Genomic DNA, 19,417 nt, shown 5'->3' on the forward strand with positions numbered 1-19,417 from the left:
ATTATATTTCCCTTTAAAATGATTCTGCAACGACCTTACTCTTACACACAATCACGAGGGATGAACAAATGTTGCTCTGAGTGACCTGATGACAAAGTGTAGTGCCTTCTTAAATGACCATTGTAAGAGGGTAAGAACCATTACCAAACATCTAAAATACTAAACTAAAAAAAAAAAAAAAATAATAATAATAAATAAATAAAAAAAAAATAAAAAAAAAAACAATAATAATAAAAAAAAATGGATATGTGATGCTTGAGCACATACATGTATTAAGGACAAAATACATGCATGCAATTTCATAAAATAACTCTTCCACAAAATATATGACAATATCTGCACATTACAAAAAAGTAAACCCTTCCTGCAACTCCAACTTGGTGGCAGGTGCAGGAAAATAATATTCTAAGTGCTTAGTAACAACCGTGGTTTAAGTTGCATCATTGTTAGGTGCCCATTCCTTTAAAAAGCCTTGCCTCAATTCTTAAGGATTTTAAAAAACTAATGTGTAGCGACACATGTATTCTGCTCCTGTGAATGTCAGGCTTCAGCTGTAGGAGGTCTACTTGAGAGAACAGGATGGCATGGTAACGAACACAGGTTTGCAGCGCTTACAATTGTACAGCTTCGACAAGAAAAGGAATCACTTTATCATATTATTTTCTATTACTTTCATCACTACACTGCCAACAGAGCTGCATTGTTTTTTTGTCTACAATAATATCTTGTAATGACATGAAAATACCAGTAACCCTATATTAAGGCAAAGACATACACTAACTTTAGTTACTTATTGAGATCAGCTGCCATACTGCACTTGTCTGTTGTTTTGCCAGACAGGCTTATAATGTACTAGGTAGTTTTGAATCCATGAATGCATGATTTATATGCTCTGCTGCATCATCTACATTACCACAGAGGCCATCTACTTCAGATCAGTAATGCACTGCAATTCAAAACAAACAACAATCATTTCAATAACTAGAGCAAATTTTTTACTATTTAAAATGTTGACACGACTAAATGATACCAAGCTACGACTCATCAACATATGCAAAGGAGATAAAAAGTTAGTTGAGAGGACTCGCATCCAAGATGCCATTCAGAGTGCCAAGCTCACCTGGACAAGCCTCCCAGGTGACTTGCAAGAGCACACTGCCTCACCACAACATTCACATTTGCTGAAGTGATACAATTCAATAAAAATAAAAATTTCACCTTTATCAATTTACAATTTACTGCAACTAATGTTTATAGAACAGGCTTTTTGATGGGGAAGTTTAAAATGAAGCCAACCTTAACACGATTCTGTGGCTGAAAATAATGTGTTTAGCTTTGGCCATGTCAACAACTTACACTTCTTACTTCACACAATTCATACTAAAATAGTACATGAAATACATGTGATATCTCTTCTTATCACAATTATCAGTCTACCATGACTAATATACTGTATATATATATATATATATATATATATATATATATATATATATATATATATATATATATATATATATATATATATATATATATATATATATATATATATATATATATATATATATATATATATATATATATATATATATATATATATATATATATATATATATATATATATATATATATATATATATATATATATATATATATATATATATATATATATATATATATATATATATATATATATATATATATATATATATATATATATATATATATATATATATATATATTACTTTTGAAAATGTTACAGCACTTCATTACTCAGAATTGCAAACTCAATATATACAATCTTTTTAATTTCATAAACTGGCAAATTTTTCTTCACCTGAAATTGAATCTAATTTCTATAAAACTACACAAGAAGAAATGCTGCTTCATTTAGTTACTATTTTTCACTGAACCAAGGCTGAAGATTACATTGTATGCCTCCATTAATGGAGTTTGGCCTGTTTGATATCAGGGAAGCCATGAGCAAGCAGCCACCTGGAGGCACCTTACATACAGCCCAAGACCAGCAACACTTATCCCTTGGCAAACCTTGACAACCTTGGTCTGCTTGTCAAAACTATGTTACTGCATTGCTTCAGGGATAAGTGTAATCTCCTGTGGACCCTTTGATATGTAATATACTGACAAACAAACAATACAAGCCAAAACTACACAGTATTATTTCTCACATCACATATGCCTCTGAATTTGGACCCTATATTCACGCAGCATTCAGGATGACCCAAAGTAAATGAAGAAACAAACATTACACAAACAGAACATCAGCTTCCATTTTTATGTTAAAACCTAAGATTATTCACTTCCATATAACATGTCTTCTAAGTCCTATTATTACAATAGTATCTTTACGTTAACAGAAAGGTATGATTCTGGACTCAGTGTCAGCATCCACACCTACAATTACTGACTGCAGGGAGGCATCACATGTGATCATAAGGATTGCTCCCAGTCAGGTCTTAGTCACATGGTTTGTAATGCAGAGCTACAGTAAGTACTTGATGACAAAGTAATGTAATGTATAACTACTCATTTCAGCAACTGCTGCCTTGTGGAAGTTGGTAAAAGTGGCAATGAGTAAAAGAAACACAACAATCATACTAATTTCATATGCTAAACTAAATCTTTATTCAAATTAATATATTTTTCTTTTAAGATATAATCTCTGTATGTAGTCCAGTCACCACTTTCACACTTCACTAATGCTGCACAAATCAGTATAAAGATCAAGTCACAATCATGAGTATAGTTCAGCCAATGAAAGGCTTAGTCAGTATATGGATGCATAAGACCTTGATTCATCAATATATCCACTACGCTTCCCTCCTGCAGAACACAAATTTTCTGAGGTCATGCTTGCCTAACTACTTCTAAGTAGTAGTAGCCATGAAGTGCTTGAAATTTGCAAGTCACAACAAACTGAAATGGTGGATAGAGACAAGGAATGTTACGCTGCCAGACGTCATGTAACAATGGACACAAAACATACTGACAGGACAGCATGAAGCAATTAGATCCAATGAACTTAGACACATTGGCAAAGAATTGACTGATTACCATCTTCACACTCTATTTCTCTCTACATCTGTTCCCCGTGGAATAGTCATGATGTATCTCCATTTATTAGTTCTTGCATTCCACTCATTCACACTTTTAAAATTCACTTTATTCATGCTAGGTAACATGGGTGCTCAATTCACCTACTGTTAAACATTGTACATCCTTTGTCATCTCAAGAACTTGTTCTTTCTACATGGCAAAAATATGATGCATCTCATCTCCAAACCTCTCTCTCAACATTTCAATCTTTCACCTTCTTGAGATACATCTTTTATACACACTTCCATTACACAGGATCGAACCTTGATGCTCTTTTCCCCATTCACACTAAATCTACATTCATTCAGGCATCTGATCAATGGAACTAATGCCCTTTTAACAAGTTTAACTCCTGTTCTTCACTAATCCTAACTTCAGTGATTTATCTTCCAAGCAACTTATTTTACTTTTTTTTTTCCCCATTGAATAAGAAAATTCTTAGGCACTACACAATTTGAAGAACCCTTGCCTGTGGTCAACTCTAGCTGCCACGTTCACTCTCACAGATCTGCTGGTGTCAAGATGAACGCTTGCTCTCTGTGTCATTATGTGCAGTTTTCCTCTCTACAGCTGGTAAAAAAAAAAAATAAATAAAAAATAAAATAATAATAATAATAATAAATAAATTAAAAAAAATAAAAAAATAAAATAAATAAATAAATAAATAAATAAATAAAAATCAATCAATCAACAAATAATAATAATAATAATAATAATAATAGTAATAATAATAATAAAATTAATTAATTAGATAAATTAATTAAATAAAAAATAAATAAATAATAAAAAAAATTTAAAATAGATTAATATATAAAATAAAATTTTCAGAGAATCACTGTTATCTAATTCTGAACCTGTGGACAGCAAATGTGAAACTTGCAAAACTGGTGATCGGACTGGATAACAACACAAAAAATAACAAAAAAATATATGGAACGGATAAACAATTTAACTTTAACAATATAGATTTCAAACATCATTAACTAAACAAACTACCAGCTGGAAACAGCAGTTTCTGACCTACTGAAGCAATGATGGCCAAAAATGGAACAAAAATACAGAACAGAATGACAACAGCAACAGTAGTTTGTGTCAGGCACTGGACACACACACACAACACAACTAAATCTAAAATTAAACCTTGCAAAAGCTGAGGCAATTCTTGAGTCAATGGCATAAGATCCTCTTTTTTTTTTTTTTTTTTTGTTCAGTAAAAAAATGAGCATCTGGCCAAATAATACACACACAAAAAAAAGCTGGTTTGAAAACACACATAAAAGATGAATTTGCACTTTCAAGGATGCATTCATAGTAAAAGAGAGAAAGGTGAATACTTGTTGCTAGCGATGCAGTGTACAGCTGAGCCCCAGTTAGCCCGGCACGGCACAAACATATGCTCCCTTCCAAGTTACGATTCAGTATATGAGATAAACTAAGGAAGATGATAGTATGTACTCTAGTACCTATCGCTATATCACTGAATATCAATAAAACTAAGCTAGCATCAGGAAACCCGAGCTAGGCAAATAGTGCACACTATGCCATCATTAGACTTATTTGCACTTTTTTACATACAACTTACGTCCATAAACTGTTAATCTCCTGCAATGTATCTTTATGCAATTTCATATAATCGTCAAAAGTTTATATTAAGCAGTTATCACATTTTCTACAAAGGATGTAAAGTTGAAGCTAATTCCCAATTTTGCCATGAATTTGAAAATGAAGAATAACATCATTAAAAGAAAAAACTGATAAGCAAAATAAAGTTGGCACCATACTAAGTGATTGTAAGGCAGAGGGAGGAAATCTACTGAACACTATAGCAGCCTTTTGTCAAATAATCTACAAAAAACTTAACAATATTCTTTAGCATCACTGACTTAACAAAAGAGGAGCACCATATCAAAGTAAAATATAAATATGACTGGGTACTAAGTGACTTAGAAAATATTATGGCCTCATACAACACTTGCATCAGGTAATATGAGCTCTCAAGCATCTGGACCCTGTTTTATAGAAGACATGGCGGGGGCAATCGCAGACATCCTCAGTTGTGCATCCCCTCTCTCCAAGTGTTCCAGTATCTAAGTATTGTAGCAGACTAATTAACCTTCACAACGGCTGATGGCACCTGCTGCCTGCTGCAATGGTAACATGTGCATCACATCACAGCTCACCTGTGTGAACCTTGGACTCTGATCGGCTAATAAAAACACTTTGATCTGTGTGTAGATGCCCCAATATTACAGCACTGGAATTCAAAACTACTGCAAGCAACTTTTAGACAAAGCTTTTTTAAGCTGCAGTACATGACTCATGTTGTAGTTTTGCTGTTACACTTTTCTAAGAGATAAATTATTGTGTTGATAACATTCACTGCATGACAGTAAGGAAAGTGCCCAGAACAAGAAGTAGTACAGTAATCAATACTGGAATGCACAGATGGAGGTGTAAGGAATATTAATGTCCTGAAACATTTTACAAAGGCAGAAAAATATATCTAATGGTAACTATATTCATTGTAAAGCCCTGAAGGATGACTGTAATCTATATCACATGACCAAATGCATTTATATAATTAGTATTGACATTTTCAGCTGCTTACACTCTCACTGCCTGTTCTCTGTTAGGCTCTGGTAGTAGCAACTCTTTGACTTCCATTAGCACCATCCAGAAAAATACTAAGCCTCTGCTAAACTGAAGACTCACTGGCCTTATCACAAAATTGTCTTTGGCCTCTTGAATACTCATAGTTCTACTTCAACTTATCACAAGTTACGAGTCATTTTAAGAAATGCTGAACACTTTCTTAAAACATCTAGGGAGCAACATCAACGAGAAAAGGAATATTTCCAATACTAAAAATAAATTCCCGTAAAACAGCATGATGTAAAAGGCTCATTGTTCTCCGTAACTATCAACTGATGCTTCACCAATCTTTGCCATGAAATTTTCTATCATGGAATTTCAGCTACCAACAGAGTTCAAACAATAGGCCACAATATAAATACTTTCACATCTGTAAACAATTATTGACTAACTCACAAACAGCAGCCTCCACATTCACCTTCCAGTCACTACCGGTCCCTAATTGCTGCCCAAGCTGGATATATACCTTATTGCACCACATAATTTTTGTACTCAAGACCTGGCAGCCTTTGGTAAATTGCACATTTCTTCAATGTTTGCCTCTTTACACTCAGAACCGTGATGCCCAACCTTCCCACAGTTGTAACATGATTTCTTGGCACCAGCGGACGGATTGGGGTTGTGGGGCAGGTTGGGGGGGTAATGAGTGTAGGGCATGCCGGCTGCCAGTCCCAGCCCCGGCGCGGGCCCTCCAATGCCAGCTGGTGTGCCACAGGCAGGGCTCGGCCCACCCCCACTCTGAGTGGTACCCCCCAAAATGGAATACTGGCCACCACTGTAAACAAATTCTGGATTTATGCCACTACCCATATTTGGGATTGCAAAACTGGGAGGCATGGGGGATGAGACAAAGCTGTTAGCAAGAGAACTATGAGTTGGCATGAATCCTGGAAAGTGGGGAAACACTTGAACCATTTGGTAACCTGGTGCATTGTACTGTACACTGCTATGTGGAGCCCCTGTACAAGAGTTACCAGGCGGTACCTGGACAGTGGGAGCCGAGGCCACACTGGGGACGGGCGTGTGGGTCACCGGAGGCTGGGGACCATCTGAATGGGAAGCAGTAGTGTGGGGAGAACCACCGTTACGCCCATGGTTGTTCCCAGCCAAGGAGGTGGGGACTGTAATGCCTTCCGGGGAGCGCACACAGCAGTGTGGGTCAGGCGGTACCAGCGGCAATGCTCCCGGGGCTGGTGGCGTAGTTTCTCGACTTGATTTGTCATTATTCACTGGTAAAGGATTCCTGTGGGGCATCACTGGTCCTTGGTTAGGCAGTGGAGGCCCTGGGTACCTCATTGCCCCACTATGGTGGAAGCCTAGGTAGCCCAGCTGTGGGTATGGGATGCCTCGATGCCGGGTGAGATTGGCTTGTGGGGGCAGCAGGACTGGGTGAGGAGGGTGGTGGAAGGGAGGTGGTGTGCCTCCCTCACTTGCTCCAGATCCCAGTAACCCTAATGGCTCTCCAGTTTCACACACCTCTGCTGCATCACCATGAGCTTTGCCTGAAATCAAAACCTTCATCAGAATGTGTTTCCCAAAAGGATCTTTATCACAGAAGGGCAAAGTAATACCCAAAGACATGATAAGTGCAGTGAGTGACCACAACAATTATTCTTGGTGAGTAATTGGACATAACTGCAACGGTAACTGCTTGGTGTGTAATAATACTAATAAACAATAGTGATGCTTGCTACTCCTTATGATCTTGTTTGATTTCTATTAAAACTGGAATTAAGTAAAAGTCCTAACTCACCTCTTTTATCTGGAAGGTTGTCTCTAGTGTGGTCCGGGCTGGGGGTCTGAGGTGGGGACGAGTATTGGGAGGAGGATGGAGACGAATCAGAGGACTGAGAGGAAACTTTGATTTGACTCTGTCCTCTTAGATTTCCTTTGTTCATTCGGGTGCTGCTGCTACTGCTGCTACTGCTGCTGCTGCTGCTGCTACCTCCCCTGCTGCCCATGACGGAGGACACTGGAGCGCCGTGGTGCGGTGGAACAGCCTTGAGGTGTGGCATGGATCCCATCTGTGGCATGTGGGAGAAGTAGTAGGACCTGTGTGGCTGCTGGACACCGTACGGTCCTGGAGGGACATAAGAGTGGCTGCCCCCCGGACCTCCCAGGACTGGATACAGGTAAGCTGGGTAGGGGCTGCCAGGGGGGACCATGGGCATCAGTCCTCCATTACTAGGCGGGGGAACACCAATGCCACTGGAAGAAGTGTACACTGGCATGTTTCCAGCAGAAGTGTACACTGGCACTGCCACGCTGCCTCCTGCTGAGGAGTGAGGAGGGGGAGCTGTGTAGCCTGCTATATTCAGGGATGAACCTGCAGCATTCATAGTGCTGTTAACACTGGGCAAGTTCTTTCCACCAGGTCCACTGTTGTTGTAGTAGACCTGCAAAGTGAGAACACAGTGATGACATTCACACCAGAGATACTACTCGGCTTTCCATAAGAGATAACACATCATGAGCAAAAGTAATACTAAGAAATTTCAAAATTCAAAGAGGCATGCACATTCTCACCTGCTGGCTTCCATTATTGACAAGGCCAGAGCTGGTGCTGGGGGTGGATGGCTCCTGTGAAGGGGTGCGTGGAGGGACACACAGTGAAGGTGGCGACGTTCTGTGTTGGTTTGGAGGAGGCTGTGAAGTTACTGGAAGCTGCGGGAGACCAGTTGGAGGTGGGGTAGTCTTAAGGGGGATGGGAGGAGGAGGAGTTATGTAATGTGGAGCAGTGTGTGAGGGTATATAATGAAAAATGGAAGCAGGCGGGGTGAGGACACTGGGACGTGTTTGAGAAGCAACTGAAATAGGAGGAGGATGTGTGGCATGATTGGTCACAGTGGTGGTGGATGTTGTAGACTCAACACTTACTGAAGAAACACTTGGTGGTGGCTGTGATGAAATGATTGGACCTTTCTGATTAGAGGAAATAGTGACAGAATGGCATTGAGTCATGTGCATTGTCGAGGCAGTATTGGTAGAGACTAAGGAAGTATTTACCCCACTGTTTGGAGTAATTGCAGTGCTATTGGTTATTGTAGGAGTTGTAGTGGAGTTGACAGAAGCTGGAATAGTGTTAAGAGTTGACACAGGGAGAGTAGAGGGAGTGATGATGGTGGTGAATGTAGTGGTGGTGACTGGAGCATTGTTAGGAAGAGTAATAGCACTTGGCGCTGCACTGGATATGGAACCTTGCAGTGAGGCTGAAGATATACAGGCTGAATTATTAGAACCAGACAAATGCCAACTGGCAGACTCCTTACAGTATGTCGAGGTGTTACCAACAGAATTTTTTGCTTTTTGTGAAGAATTTTGAGATGCTTCGGAAATAATGGTTCCTCCAGGCTTGCCTTGGTTTGTTGTACTGTGTTGACTCTGTGAGCAACTTTGAGGAGTATTGAGAGAGTGAGCAGTACTAGAGACAACAGGGTGGCTGTTTGAGGGGACGTGGGATGGGCTGAATGATCCGTGGGGTGAAGTGCACTGGTGAGGCACAATGACTGAGTGGTTTGTGAAGCCATTGGGAACATGGTTGGAAGAGCTCTCTATGGTGGTCAAGACTCGCCGCAGTTTGGTGAGAGCCCCCTTGGTCAGCCCCAGATCAAGGATTTCCCGATCACTCATCCTTTTTAGCTGAAATGGAGATGTACATGTTTACTCATCTTGTTATGCACACATTTGAATATTTGTTTCATACAAAATGCAGACTTTGTCTACATTAAAGATATGTCATTGCAGTTCATTCAAGAACATCAACCTGTATAAAAGTGAAATTACATACAAATATAACATTTAAAGAAATCATTTACAATGATCATTAATGTAATATATATGAAGACATTTTTAAGTTTGTAATGTTAACACTTCCACACTCACCTTGTCAACAGGGTGATTTGCTAATTGATGAGCATACTTGCTTAATCTCTCATGCTTTATGTAGTCTTGATTTAAGCAGTTATTATTATTAACAGGACATTTTTCCAGAGCAAATGAGTTTATGGAATTGGAACCAACAATGGACGACAGTGGTCGGACACTTGAGTTAGTGCTAATGGTGTGGGCGTTCTTATCTTGATTCCCTCCCTGGACAATGACAGGCGGTGATGTGTTTCTGGCGGCGGCAGTAGTGGTGGTGGTGGTGGTGGCAGTGGCAGTGGCAGTAGCAGCCAGAGTGGTGATGGTGCTACTGGTGGTGCTGGTAGTAATTGTGGTCCCAGTAGCAACAGGAGTGGCTACTGTGGTTGCGAGGGTGATGGTAGTTACAGTGGTAGAAGTAGTGGTAGTAGTGATTGTATTGGTAGCTGTGGTAGCAACAGTACTACAAGGATGGTTACTGGTAGTAGTGATCTTGCTCATGGGAGAATTAGCTGCCGAAGAAGTCCTGCAAGTCATGGTGGCGTTTGATGACAGACAAGGACTTTGACTGTTTTGTCTAATGGCATTTTTGTTGCTGGAGACTACAGGAGCTGCACAACTGGGTGAGGTGGAGGTAGGCAATGTAGTGGTGGTGGTGGGATGACTTCCTGACCACCGTGAGACATTCTTTGCATGGTTGCCAGCATTGGATGGGTTGTGAGCTGTTCCACGCATGGAGGTAGGGCTGTTCTGCGGAGTCAGGGTTCCCAAGGCAGTTTCACTGTCCCCTGATGAACCTGTGGGTAACCGGGATCGAGAAGCTGAGCGGTCTGATTGTCTCTGGGATCTGACACCGGACGAAGGTGGCTTTCCTCTGTGACCTGACCCAGCGTGTGTGCCTCCGTGGGTCACAGTGCTCTGGGCAATACCAACAGGGGACTTGTGACCTGACCGGGGACTTGAGTTGGTGGCCAGCCCTGCGTTGGTCGTGGGTCCCGCGGTTGAAGCAGTCACAGTTGGGGGAAAGCTTGCCGCTGTTGTTGTTGTTGTGGTGGTAGTGGTGGTGGTTGGGCGGGACATAGGCGAGGATGCACGACTAGGACTGAGTGACTGAAGGGGAGAGACGTAAGGAGAAGACTGTGGGGAGCTGAGGGGAGAGCTGGATGTGGGAGGTCCATTTTGAACTACTCCATGGTGGGGCCCTTCCTCACTGCTGGACCCTTCACTGTTGGAGCCTTTCCCATCTTGAGTGCACCCGGCTACATTCCCAACTACTGGTGGGTATTGGTAGTAGTGGATATTACCATGGCTGTATGGGTAGCTTGGAGTCAGAGCAACTGCAACATAAATACCATTATGTCACTAGCAGGAGCATGTCATGTTTTTATACCTACAGTACACAAGTCCTGGAGTGTTAACTATATCAAAATCCATGCTGAAATGAAAAAGAAAAAGTCATTTATCCATTCTCCCACACATACGTTTGCCAGTTGTCAGGGAGTACGGCAAGGAAGATGAGAGGAATTGGTTAAGCATGGTGGTCCTGTCACTGGTAAGCACATTATCTTCCTGTCTGTCATGGAGTACTTACCTAATCTCTGCTGTTCAAATATTGAGTTATAGATAATTCTAGTTGACACAGTGACTCCATCATTGTACAGCTCACTGGACTCACCACTGCCACTGCTGCAAGCATCCTGTAACAAGAATCATGTGTTAAAACTACTGATGATTGCATGAGAGTTCCTGCCAAGACCACAACTCTAATTCTATGATACAATTGCTGTTCATGACACAATTCCTCCATGCATTCATAATCTATACAATGGTGGGAATTTAACACCAATGAGCCTCTCCTGAGTTCAAGTTTATCATAAAGCTCCACCTGGTAATAGCCCTTATCTTATCAGAATGAAGTGACTTATGAGTCTTTTATAGATTGTATCAGCATGATGGTAACCTTAACTAGTCTCTGATGTGATGCTATCTGGGAACTCCAGAGAGAGAGAGAGAGAGAGAGAGAGAGAGAGAGAGAGAGAGAGAGAGAGAGAGAGAGAGAGAGAGAGAGAGAGAGTGTTCCTTGTTCAATGACTCCTTGTAACTAATAATAGGACTCGAACTGACTAACTGAATTTCTTATGAGTAAATCCTAGCATAGTACTCATTTTATTTTGCAAACTACTCTTCAGCACAAGCTAACATACGAGTAACATCTTCAATACTTAGCATGAATTACAAAGAAATGAAGAATGTAGCCCCTGAAGGCATACTCAAGTAGCACAGAAACTTATCTCCCTCATCCCTTCCAAGGCTAACTATTGATTAAGTGAGTAGTAGTCACAATACACCTGAGAGAGAGAGAGAGAGAGAGAGAGAGAGAGAGAGAGAGAGAGAGAGAGAGAGAGAGAGAGAGAGAGAGAGAGAGAGAGAGAGAGAGAGAAAAATTATGAATGTTTCAAAGAGGTGCTGTAGAGAGCTTAATGTAAATGTGACCACAAAGAAAGAAAGTATTTGCTGTAATCATACAAAAGGATGAGTCTGTGAAAGGGCATGGAGGAAAAAAAAAAAAAAAAAAAAAAAATATATATATATATATATATATATATATATATATATATATATATATATATATATATATATATATATGCCAAGTAGATGAAATCACAGGTCAAGAGTAGTGAGTGAAAAACAAGACAATAATAGGGAGATAAGAGAGTATGCTATCCAAACTTCTGTCAGGTGATAGTTACATAAGTGTGTGACATGTGTAGATTAAAAAAAGGTTGTTAACTATGTTCAAAAACTTTAGGAAATACTAACAGGATCACTCAAAAGAAGCCTGGAGTACTGCACTATCTGACACATCACATCAGAGGGATAACAAGCTGATCATGATCAAAGCACACATGAGCAAATGGATCTCCTTTAAACCATTTCATAAATCTAAAAAAAAAAAAAAAAAAAAAAAAAAAAAAACATTCACTAAGTAAATAGATCAGCAGACAGATGGAAAAAGTTAGATCATGCACGACTTAAATGGTTACCCAGTATGAAAGCTATGGATGAATAGGTTGGACTACTATAAACAAAAGGTACTGCAGAACTGACCTGACTCCCTGCACCTTCTGGTGACGTCTGAGAAGTGCCCAGCCCAGCAACACCTGGGGAAGAATGGGAAGGGTGAAAACACAAGCAACTTCCACCTCACACTACTACTTGACATCAAACCCTGTCATCACCTCATGTTCTGACAAGACTGAGGTACTGTGGGTGACTGTCACCACCTTAAGTTCTTACAAGACTGAGGTAGGTGATAAGCTTACTTTTCTGCAAGCCCTGTGTATGCTGGTGGTACTGCAGCTGTGAGCCAGGTGTTGGCAGCAGAGTGCAGCCCTCCAGCAGGGTGTCTCCCTCAGGCTCAGTGCCAATGCTGAGGCCACTGTCACACCCCTGCAGGATCACAAAGCAAATATATTCTAGATTGTAAAAAAAAAAAAAAAAAAAACACCCTACTCAGGTTTGTGATAAATAGATGCTGTCAACTTATATATCATGTTATACATAAATTATTTGCATATCTAAGTAAAAACATATAGGGCTATCAACTTTCACCATTCATTATTAATTATGACTTTTCATAATATTTTATACCTATTATTTCATGTAACACACACACACACACACACACACACACACACACATGCATGTGGGTCTACACACACACACACACACACACACACACACACACACACACACACACACACACACACACACACACACACACACCTTCTAACACTCCACAGGATCTAATGAGTAAAGAACAGCCTGGTTCTGACATTCCATGCACTCCATCACTTCTGAGGACAATGATGGCTATCAAGACTGATTCCACTAAATACTTTATATATATACATATTCGATGTAACCACATACCACTGTGACACCTGTGGGGAGGGAAATGACCCCACACTATTAATGCTAACACAGGTGCTGGTTGCCATGACGATGAGGGAAGCACCACATCTGCAGCAACAGTGGCACAGTGCTAATGCAACACCTCACTATTGCATCTCTCAGTGGAAATTCTTTGGTGCAGCTACAGATATTATGAATAAGTAAGACAGGAGGAGACTGCTGTCAGTTCAGCTGTATGTAACTGTCACTCACCTACTGTGTACATGAGTACCTTTTGTCTTACCAACCTACCTAATACTATATGTAAGGCATTAATACTTGCATAAAGAAATGGATACCTCAAATGATAATTTCAGTACGCTTTGCTTTTCTCATACTTATTTCTCTATCATACTTTCTTAATACTACTATTACATACATATAGTATTGTTTTGCTTTCAACTTATCTAGGCAACAATATTCAAATAAAGGTATTGCATGTCAAATCATTACTGAATGATTCATCTATAAGTGTTACACATAACTTCACATAGTCTTTATCTTACAACCCACATTTCTTCTAAGGATTCAGGATTAGCAGTTGTCTGAGAAAAAAGAAAAAGTAATGCATTTTCTTTTTGCCCCTGCTAAACCTCAACTTCCCTTATAAGGCAGACACACTCTTACACTAGTACAGCATCTCTATTCTGGTATATCTTGCTTCCCATCTGCCTTCTCCACCTGACATGCCACCTGAAGGTGTAATGTATATTAATGCATGGTTATCACTTTCCTACTTCAATATATATAAAAAAGCCAAACCCTTCTCATTTATATATTTGCATGGTAAATATGAAGACGAGGTAAGCAGCTCTATTTACCAATGTTTTCAGCTTTTAATCCCCCCCAACTAACTCTGGGGAGCTGGTGGGGAAGGAGGATTTTCAGGTGGGGAAGGGGAAGGGGAACATGGTCAAATGTCACTCTTACACAAAAAAGTAGAAGTTATTGCTGCTGCTGTTATGATGGGTGCCATCTTTCATACTACAGAAAATATTCAGAAATTGGTAGTCTTTCCTTCAACACTAATCTTGCCTAGCATTACCTAACCTAGTTTAGGTTAGGTAAGGTTACATAATGCTAGATTAGGTTAAGTAATGTTATGTTAGATTAGTTTCCCTAAGGAGGTACACAGACTCCCAATTTCTAAAGATTGATATAAAAAAGACAAGTGATTTGAGTTATGGCCTAGAGACTGATCTTTCATTATTTCTCAGAAGAACTGTCTTGTATAACTGTAAGTCAATCAATTATGCAAGCTCTTCACTGACTCCTCAGCTCAATTCACCTTCAAATACCTAAATCCACCAAGCATTACTACAAGGGCATTCACTACTACTACTACTATTCCCACATTCAGGATGGTGCACACACTGCATGACAACCCTAACTAAAAGAAGTGCAGGTTTCCTATGTGGCGATGACCCTCCCTGAAGGATCTTCTGAAGGAGGTTATGTAAGTATGCCACAAGTACTCCCTATGAAGCAGCTACCCACCAATGACACTAATCCTTCATCTGGCAACCTTTACAGGTCTTGCTTACATTTACAATTGTATAACATTAATTAATTAGTTTCTCCGAGACCTCCCTCCCAAGGGGCGGCAGGGTAGGTCAGACGAAGACCCTTGCCCCCGTGCCACCTGTACCTCTACTCCGGCCCTGCTACCCCTCCCACCCCCGCTAGCAGGCAGTGAGGCCACTGACACAGGCACTGATGGCACTGGCCTCCCCCTCAAGGACACCCCTGCACCCCGCGACCCAGGGGTCATCAACCCACCTCAGGAGCGGCGGCACAGCCCGGGAAGGCCTCCAGGATGTGGGCGTCGAGCTCCTGGTGCTGGGAGAGCTGCGCCTCCAGCCTGGTGGCCCTCTCGTGCAGCTCAGCGATGACTCGCTTCTGCTCGAAGGTGAAGGCGGGGTGATGCAGGACCATGGTGTACACCAGCAGCATCTCCTTGATGTGGTTGACATCAGTGAGGGGCGGGTCCTGCTGGGCCTCCACCAGGCTCTGGTACAGCAGGGTGGAACACGTATGGTTCCTGCCACTCAGCAGGGCAATGTACACTATCAGGTTGCTGCGCGTCCTTTCGTCCAACAAATTAGACAGTCGCTTTATTTCCTGCGTATTATTAGCCTTGTATTCAGCTTCCCTGAGGTCGTGGAAGTCCCTTTTCCCGAGGTCTTCCACACACGTGCTGATAAACCTCAGCTCCATGGGCAGACACATGTTGAGGAGGCCACACACCAACTCAAGGCGGCGGTGTGGCTCATTGTCTCTGAACCACAGCCACACCTCATCCTTGCACACCATCGTCACGCCGCCCAAGCTCCTGGACAACACCTCAAGCCTCGGCTACCCCAAGCCTTCCACCACGCTCACGGAAAACTCCACTGTGACAAACTTCATCTTAATATATAAGTCGCCATTTGCACCCAAATGAAAATGTTCCAACAATGCGTCAGGAGTTGTGCCACCAAGCTCTTGCCAAAACCTGGAAACACCACTCGCTGTCTCCTGTGGCACCACTCAGCGATGGGTATGCCTTTACAATTAAAAATGAGATAGTTCAGAAGCGTCCAGTTGTAACAAACGAACTCTTTGTGCTAAAAGTAGAAATTGTAATATTCCGTGAGAATGACAGTTTAGCCAACCTCCCCGAGAGAGTCTTGCCCCACAACACATCGCTCAGCGGCACGCCTACTGCCTCATTTCCGTCTTATACGCCACAACCATGGCCACTCGCCCTTTCTAACACTTATATAATTATAACCACATCCAAGTGCTAGCTATTTATTGCCTACTTCACCATATATTATCGTTAAATTGGGCATATAAGCGACTTGTAGATGCCGAAATTTTAAAGAAACTTTGACTTCTGTAGGGGAGAGTTGGCACGCGTGGCACTTCTCCACTTGTAAACATGGCACTGTGGCGGGTTGGTGCGGCGCCCTTGGTGGCTCCCTTGCGGCACTTGTCTGGTGTGACCGTGACTCCTGGCGATTGGGGAGGCGTGGCAGGGAGCAGATCACACTCCACCACGCCCGCCACCACGCCCGCCAGGAGGACCAGCACCACCACGCAGCACTGCCTGGACGCTGTCAGGTGAGTGCCACTCTGCCACTCAAGCCAGAGCTGGTGAAGGGTAACGCAACATTGGGTGTAGTATACATAATTTACTCTCTTGACACAGTTGTTCAGTAGTATATACATTAAACGATGACAACACACTTATAAATAGTATCACTGTAAGCCATTCAGCACAGTGAATCAAATGTTTGTTGCAGACGTAACGATTACGAAAATTTCCTGGCACTGTTGCTACTTCCCCAGGGTGCTCGATCTGCTGGAGTGGCAGTGCGAGCCTTCAACGTGGAAGTGGCCCAGGTGTGTGTTGCTGTTTCATTAGGCCATTGTTGCCTACATAACAGAGAAAAAATATGGTGTGAGCTTCTTTTATTGAAATGTACAACTTACTCACAGGTTCAAGATGTGACCTCCGAGATACTGATAGCAAAAATGAGACTACAGTTTTGGAGGGAAACACTTGACGAGCTGTACAATGATGACGTTCCCCGGCAGCCAGTGGCCTTAGAACTTCACAGGGTACGTTGACCACCTGGCAGGATCCTCTTTAGTTAGTATCTCCTTCAGCTTCATAACTTTCCTCCCATCGTTATCTTCCTTCCAGATTAACAAGTAACCTGCTACTGGTCCATCTAAAAGGATATTTATTAGAGTACCTATGTGATTAAAAAGTATATAAAGATTGCAGTACTAAACTTTCCTTACTTCCCACAAGTCAGAAAATGAATAAATGGTGCACTGCCAAATTTTTCTTACTCCCTACAGGCTGTCAAGAAGCACCGTCTCTCCAAGCGTTGGCTGCGCAGTCTGATTGATGCCCGGGAAGAGCAGCTGGAGAGGAGGTACTTCTCTTCCATAACAGAGTTAGAAGTGTACAGTGAAAAGTCCAATTCTGCACTTTATTATCTCATCCTTCAGGCGCTGGGTATGCATCACTAGGCATAATGATGAACTGGTTCCTCTTCTGCTTTATATGAATGAAGTAGAAGTTAAAGTGTTCATTCTGTTAGCATACAAATTAGTGAATTGGCATTAGCAATTTATATATGAATAAGACCAGAATTTCTCATTACTCATGTTTTGCTTTGGATACTTGAAGGAAATAGATGATGTACTGTTTGTTCCATTACCATACAATTTTTTTTTTTTTTTTTTTTTTTTTTAGAGGAAAAAGAAAAAAAAAAAAAAAAAACCCACTTAATTGTCAGTTCCCTTAGAGGTCAATAGAGTTAGCCAGAAGACAGGGACATATGTCATGGAATTAGCATCTATTTCTTTATGAATTAGTTCCAGATTGTTCATGTCTTGTTTCAGGTTCAGAAAACCTTCATGCAGATCATGCTGCCAGCCACCTGGGCAAGGCTGAAGGGATCATTAAAGCCCTGAGAGGCATCCCACATAATGCCTCCAAGAGAAAAGTCTTCCTCCCGCAGGATATCATGGTGTGTATCCATGTCCTTCACCTTGACACACAGATCACCCCCAGAATGCCTCTCTATCCATTCTTGCAACACTGAATTTTCACTTTGAAATCCAGATCACCTCCAGAATGTCTCTATCCATTCTTGCAACACTGGATTAATGTGGAAAAGGAATATGATAAAATGTTGCTTTCCAGATGAAGCATGGAGTGTCACAAGAAGACGTCATTCGTGGAAGTCGTGAGCAGAATCTCAAAGATGTGATCTATGATGTTGCAAGTCAGGCTTATCAGCATGTGGAGCATGTGAGTATGCAATATATTTACATTCTTGGTTCGCTCTGCCATATTACATGAACAGTGAACATCTCATATAAACAGGAAAATCTTTCTACTGTACCAGGCAGAGAACTTCCTGAAGTGCTTACATAGACCTCATCTCATCACAGTGTGGGAATTAAAATGCTAAGGAGGGTGTTGGCTGTCCCTTCACCTTTATGATGTACAGGGAATACAGTGGATTAGCATCGTGCATAAACATAAATTTTCCTCAAACACATAGCTCATGAAAAACGTCACATCTGTCACATTGTGGAAATCAATATACAGAGAAGAATATTGCCAATCCTTTCACTCTTTGTGGTGTGCAGGGAATACAGTGGTAGTATGAAAAGTTTATAAGTGTGTATTATTCTTCCCAATTCAGGCCCGCAGCATGATGGAGGACGTCCCAAAGGAGGCAAGAGTTGCTCTCCTTCCTGCTGTGTCAGTCTCTTCCTTCCTCAAAGCACTCCAGAAAGCCCAGTTTGATATATTTGATCCAAGCCTCCAACTCAGAAATAATTGGCTTCCATGCTCATTACTTTGGGCCAAAATGTGTAGAAAATACTGAAAATTAAGCAGCTTATATGAATGACTTTTTATATGTAATTATTTATTATGGGATTGTAGAGTGAAGCCTTAGGACTTGGCAACCATCTCGGAAAGGCCAAGCATCTCATTAATTTGGTAAGAGAGCAAATATTTACCAGGTCTCTCTCTCAATTTTTTCTTTTCTTTTTTTTTACTATGAAAATGTGGCTGCTTCCTACTGATGTTGTGGTTAATGAGTGAAGCCTTAGGAACAGCAGGTGTATTGTACAGTACATACCTAAGGATAGACTATATGTAAATATGAAACACTAATAATTGTGCACAACTGCTGGTCAGTTACTCAGGTTATTTATTGTAAATATACTCAGCAGCTTTCTATCACAACTGAGATATAAAGATGTTTTTAATAAATGAGATGAAAAAGATCAAGTATTTCTTTCCCTGTCAGTTGGT

General features: G+C 41.1%; 2 protein-coding genes across 3 annotated transcripts; one reads left to right on the top strand and one right to left on the bottom strand.

Moving 5' to 3' along the window:
• Positions 1–4,064: 4,064 nt before the first annotated feature.
• LOC123519560 (mucin-17-like) lies at positions 4,065–16,029 on the bottom strand. Of its 2 annotated transcripts, none has more exons than XM_045280977.1 (8): positions 15,364–16,029; positions 12,954–13,080; positions 12,739–12,791; positions 11,306–11,327; positions 9,652–10,967; positions 8,296–9,408; positions 7,523–8,165; positions 4,065–7,271 (listed from the first exon to the last, which is right to left on the bottom strand). In XM_045280977.1, the coding sequence occupies exons 1-8, from the start codon at positions 15,895–15,897 to the stop codon at positions 6,262–6,264; spliced, it is 4,818 nt and encodes a 1,605-aa protein (XP_045136912.1). In that variant the 5' UTR covers positions 15,898–16,029; the 3' UTR covers positions 4,065–6,261. The 2 variants fall into 2 exon arrangements, with proteins under 2 accessions (XP_045136912.1, XP_045136911.1); XM_045280976.1 differs by having other exon boundaries at positions 11,222–11,327.
• Positions 16,030–16,040: 11 nt separating this feature from the next.
• LOC123519229 (NADH dehydrogenase (ubiquinone) complex I, assembly factor 6-like) lies at positions 16,041–19,389 on the top strand. Its single transcript, XM_045280352.1, has 8 exons — positions 16,041–16,250; positions 16,469–16,689; positions 16,872–16,971; positions 17,068–17,190; positions 17,437–17,596; positions 17,986–18,113; positions 18,290–18,397; positions 18,798–19,389. Exons 1-8 carry the CDS (start codon positions 16,041–16,043, stop codon positions 18,981–18,983), a joined length of 1,236 nt encoding a protein of 411 aa, XP_045136287.1. The 3' UTR covers positions 18,984–19,389.
• Positions 19,390–19,417: the final 28 nt, after the last annotated feature.

The sequence above is a fragment of the Portunus trituberculatus genome, chromosome 45, assembly GCF_017591435.1.
Source record: "Portunus trituberculatus isolate SZX2019 chromosome 45, ASM1759143v1, whole genome shotgun sequence".
Taxonomy (NCBI): domain Eukaryota; kingdom Metazoa; phylum Arthropoda; class Malacostraca; order Decapoda; family Portunidae; genus Portunus; species Portunus trituberculatus.

Excerpts from the sequence above, each read along its gene's own strand:
- LOC123519560 (XM_045280976.1), bottom strand. The coding sequence starts at position 15,897 with ATGGTGTGCAAGGATGAGGTGTGGCTGTGGTTCAGAGACAATGAGCCA. Across the intron at positions 12,792-12,953 it reads TACACAGGGCTTGCAGAAAA|GTGTTGCTGGGCTGGGCACT; the intron begins GTAAGCTTATCA and ends ATTCTTCCCCAG. Across the intron at positions 11,328-12,738 it reads CAGAAGGTGCAGGGAGTCAG|GATGCTTGCAGCAGTGGCAG; the intron begins GTCAGTTCTGCA and ends TTCTTGTTACAG.
- LOC123519229 (XM_045280352.1), top strand. The coding sequence starts at position 16,041 with ATGCGTCAGGAGTTGTGCCACCAAGCTCTTGCCAAAACCTGGAAACAC. Across the intron at positions 16,251-16,468 it reads TAGCCAACCTCCCCGAGAGA|GGGAGAGTTGGCACGCGTGG; the intron begins GTCTTGCCCCAC and ends TGACTTCTGTAG. Across the intron at positions 17,191-17,436 it reads TGGCCTTAGAACTTCACAGG|GCTGTCAAGAAGCACCGTCT; the intron begins GTACGTTGACCA and ends TACTCCCTACAG.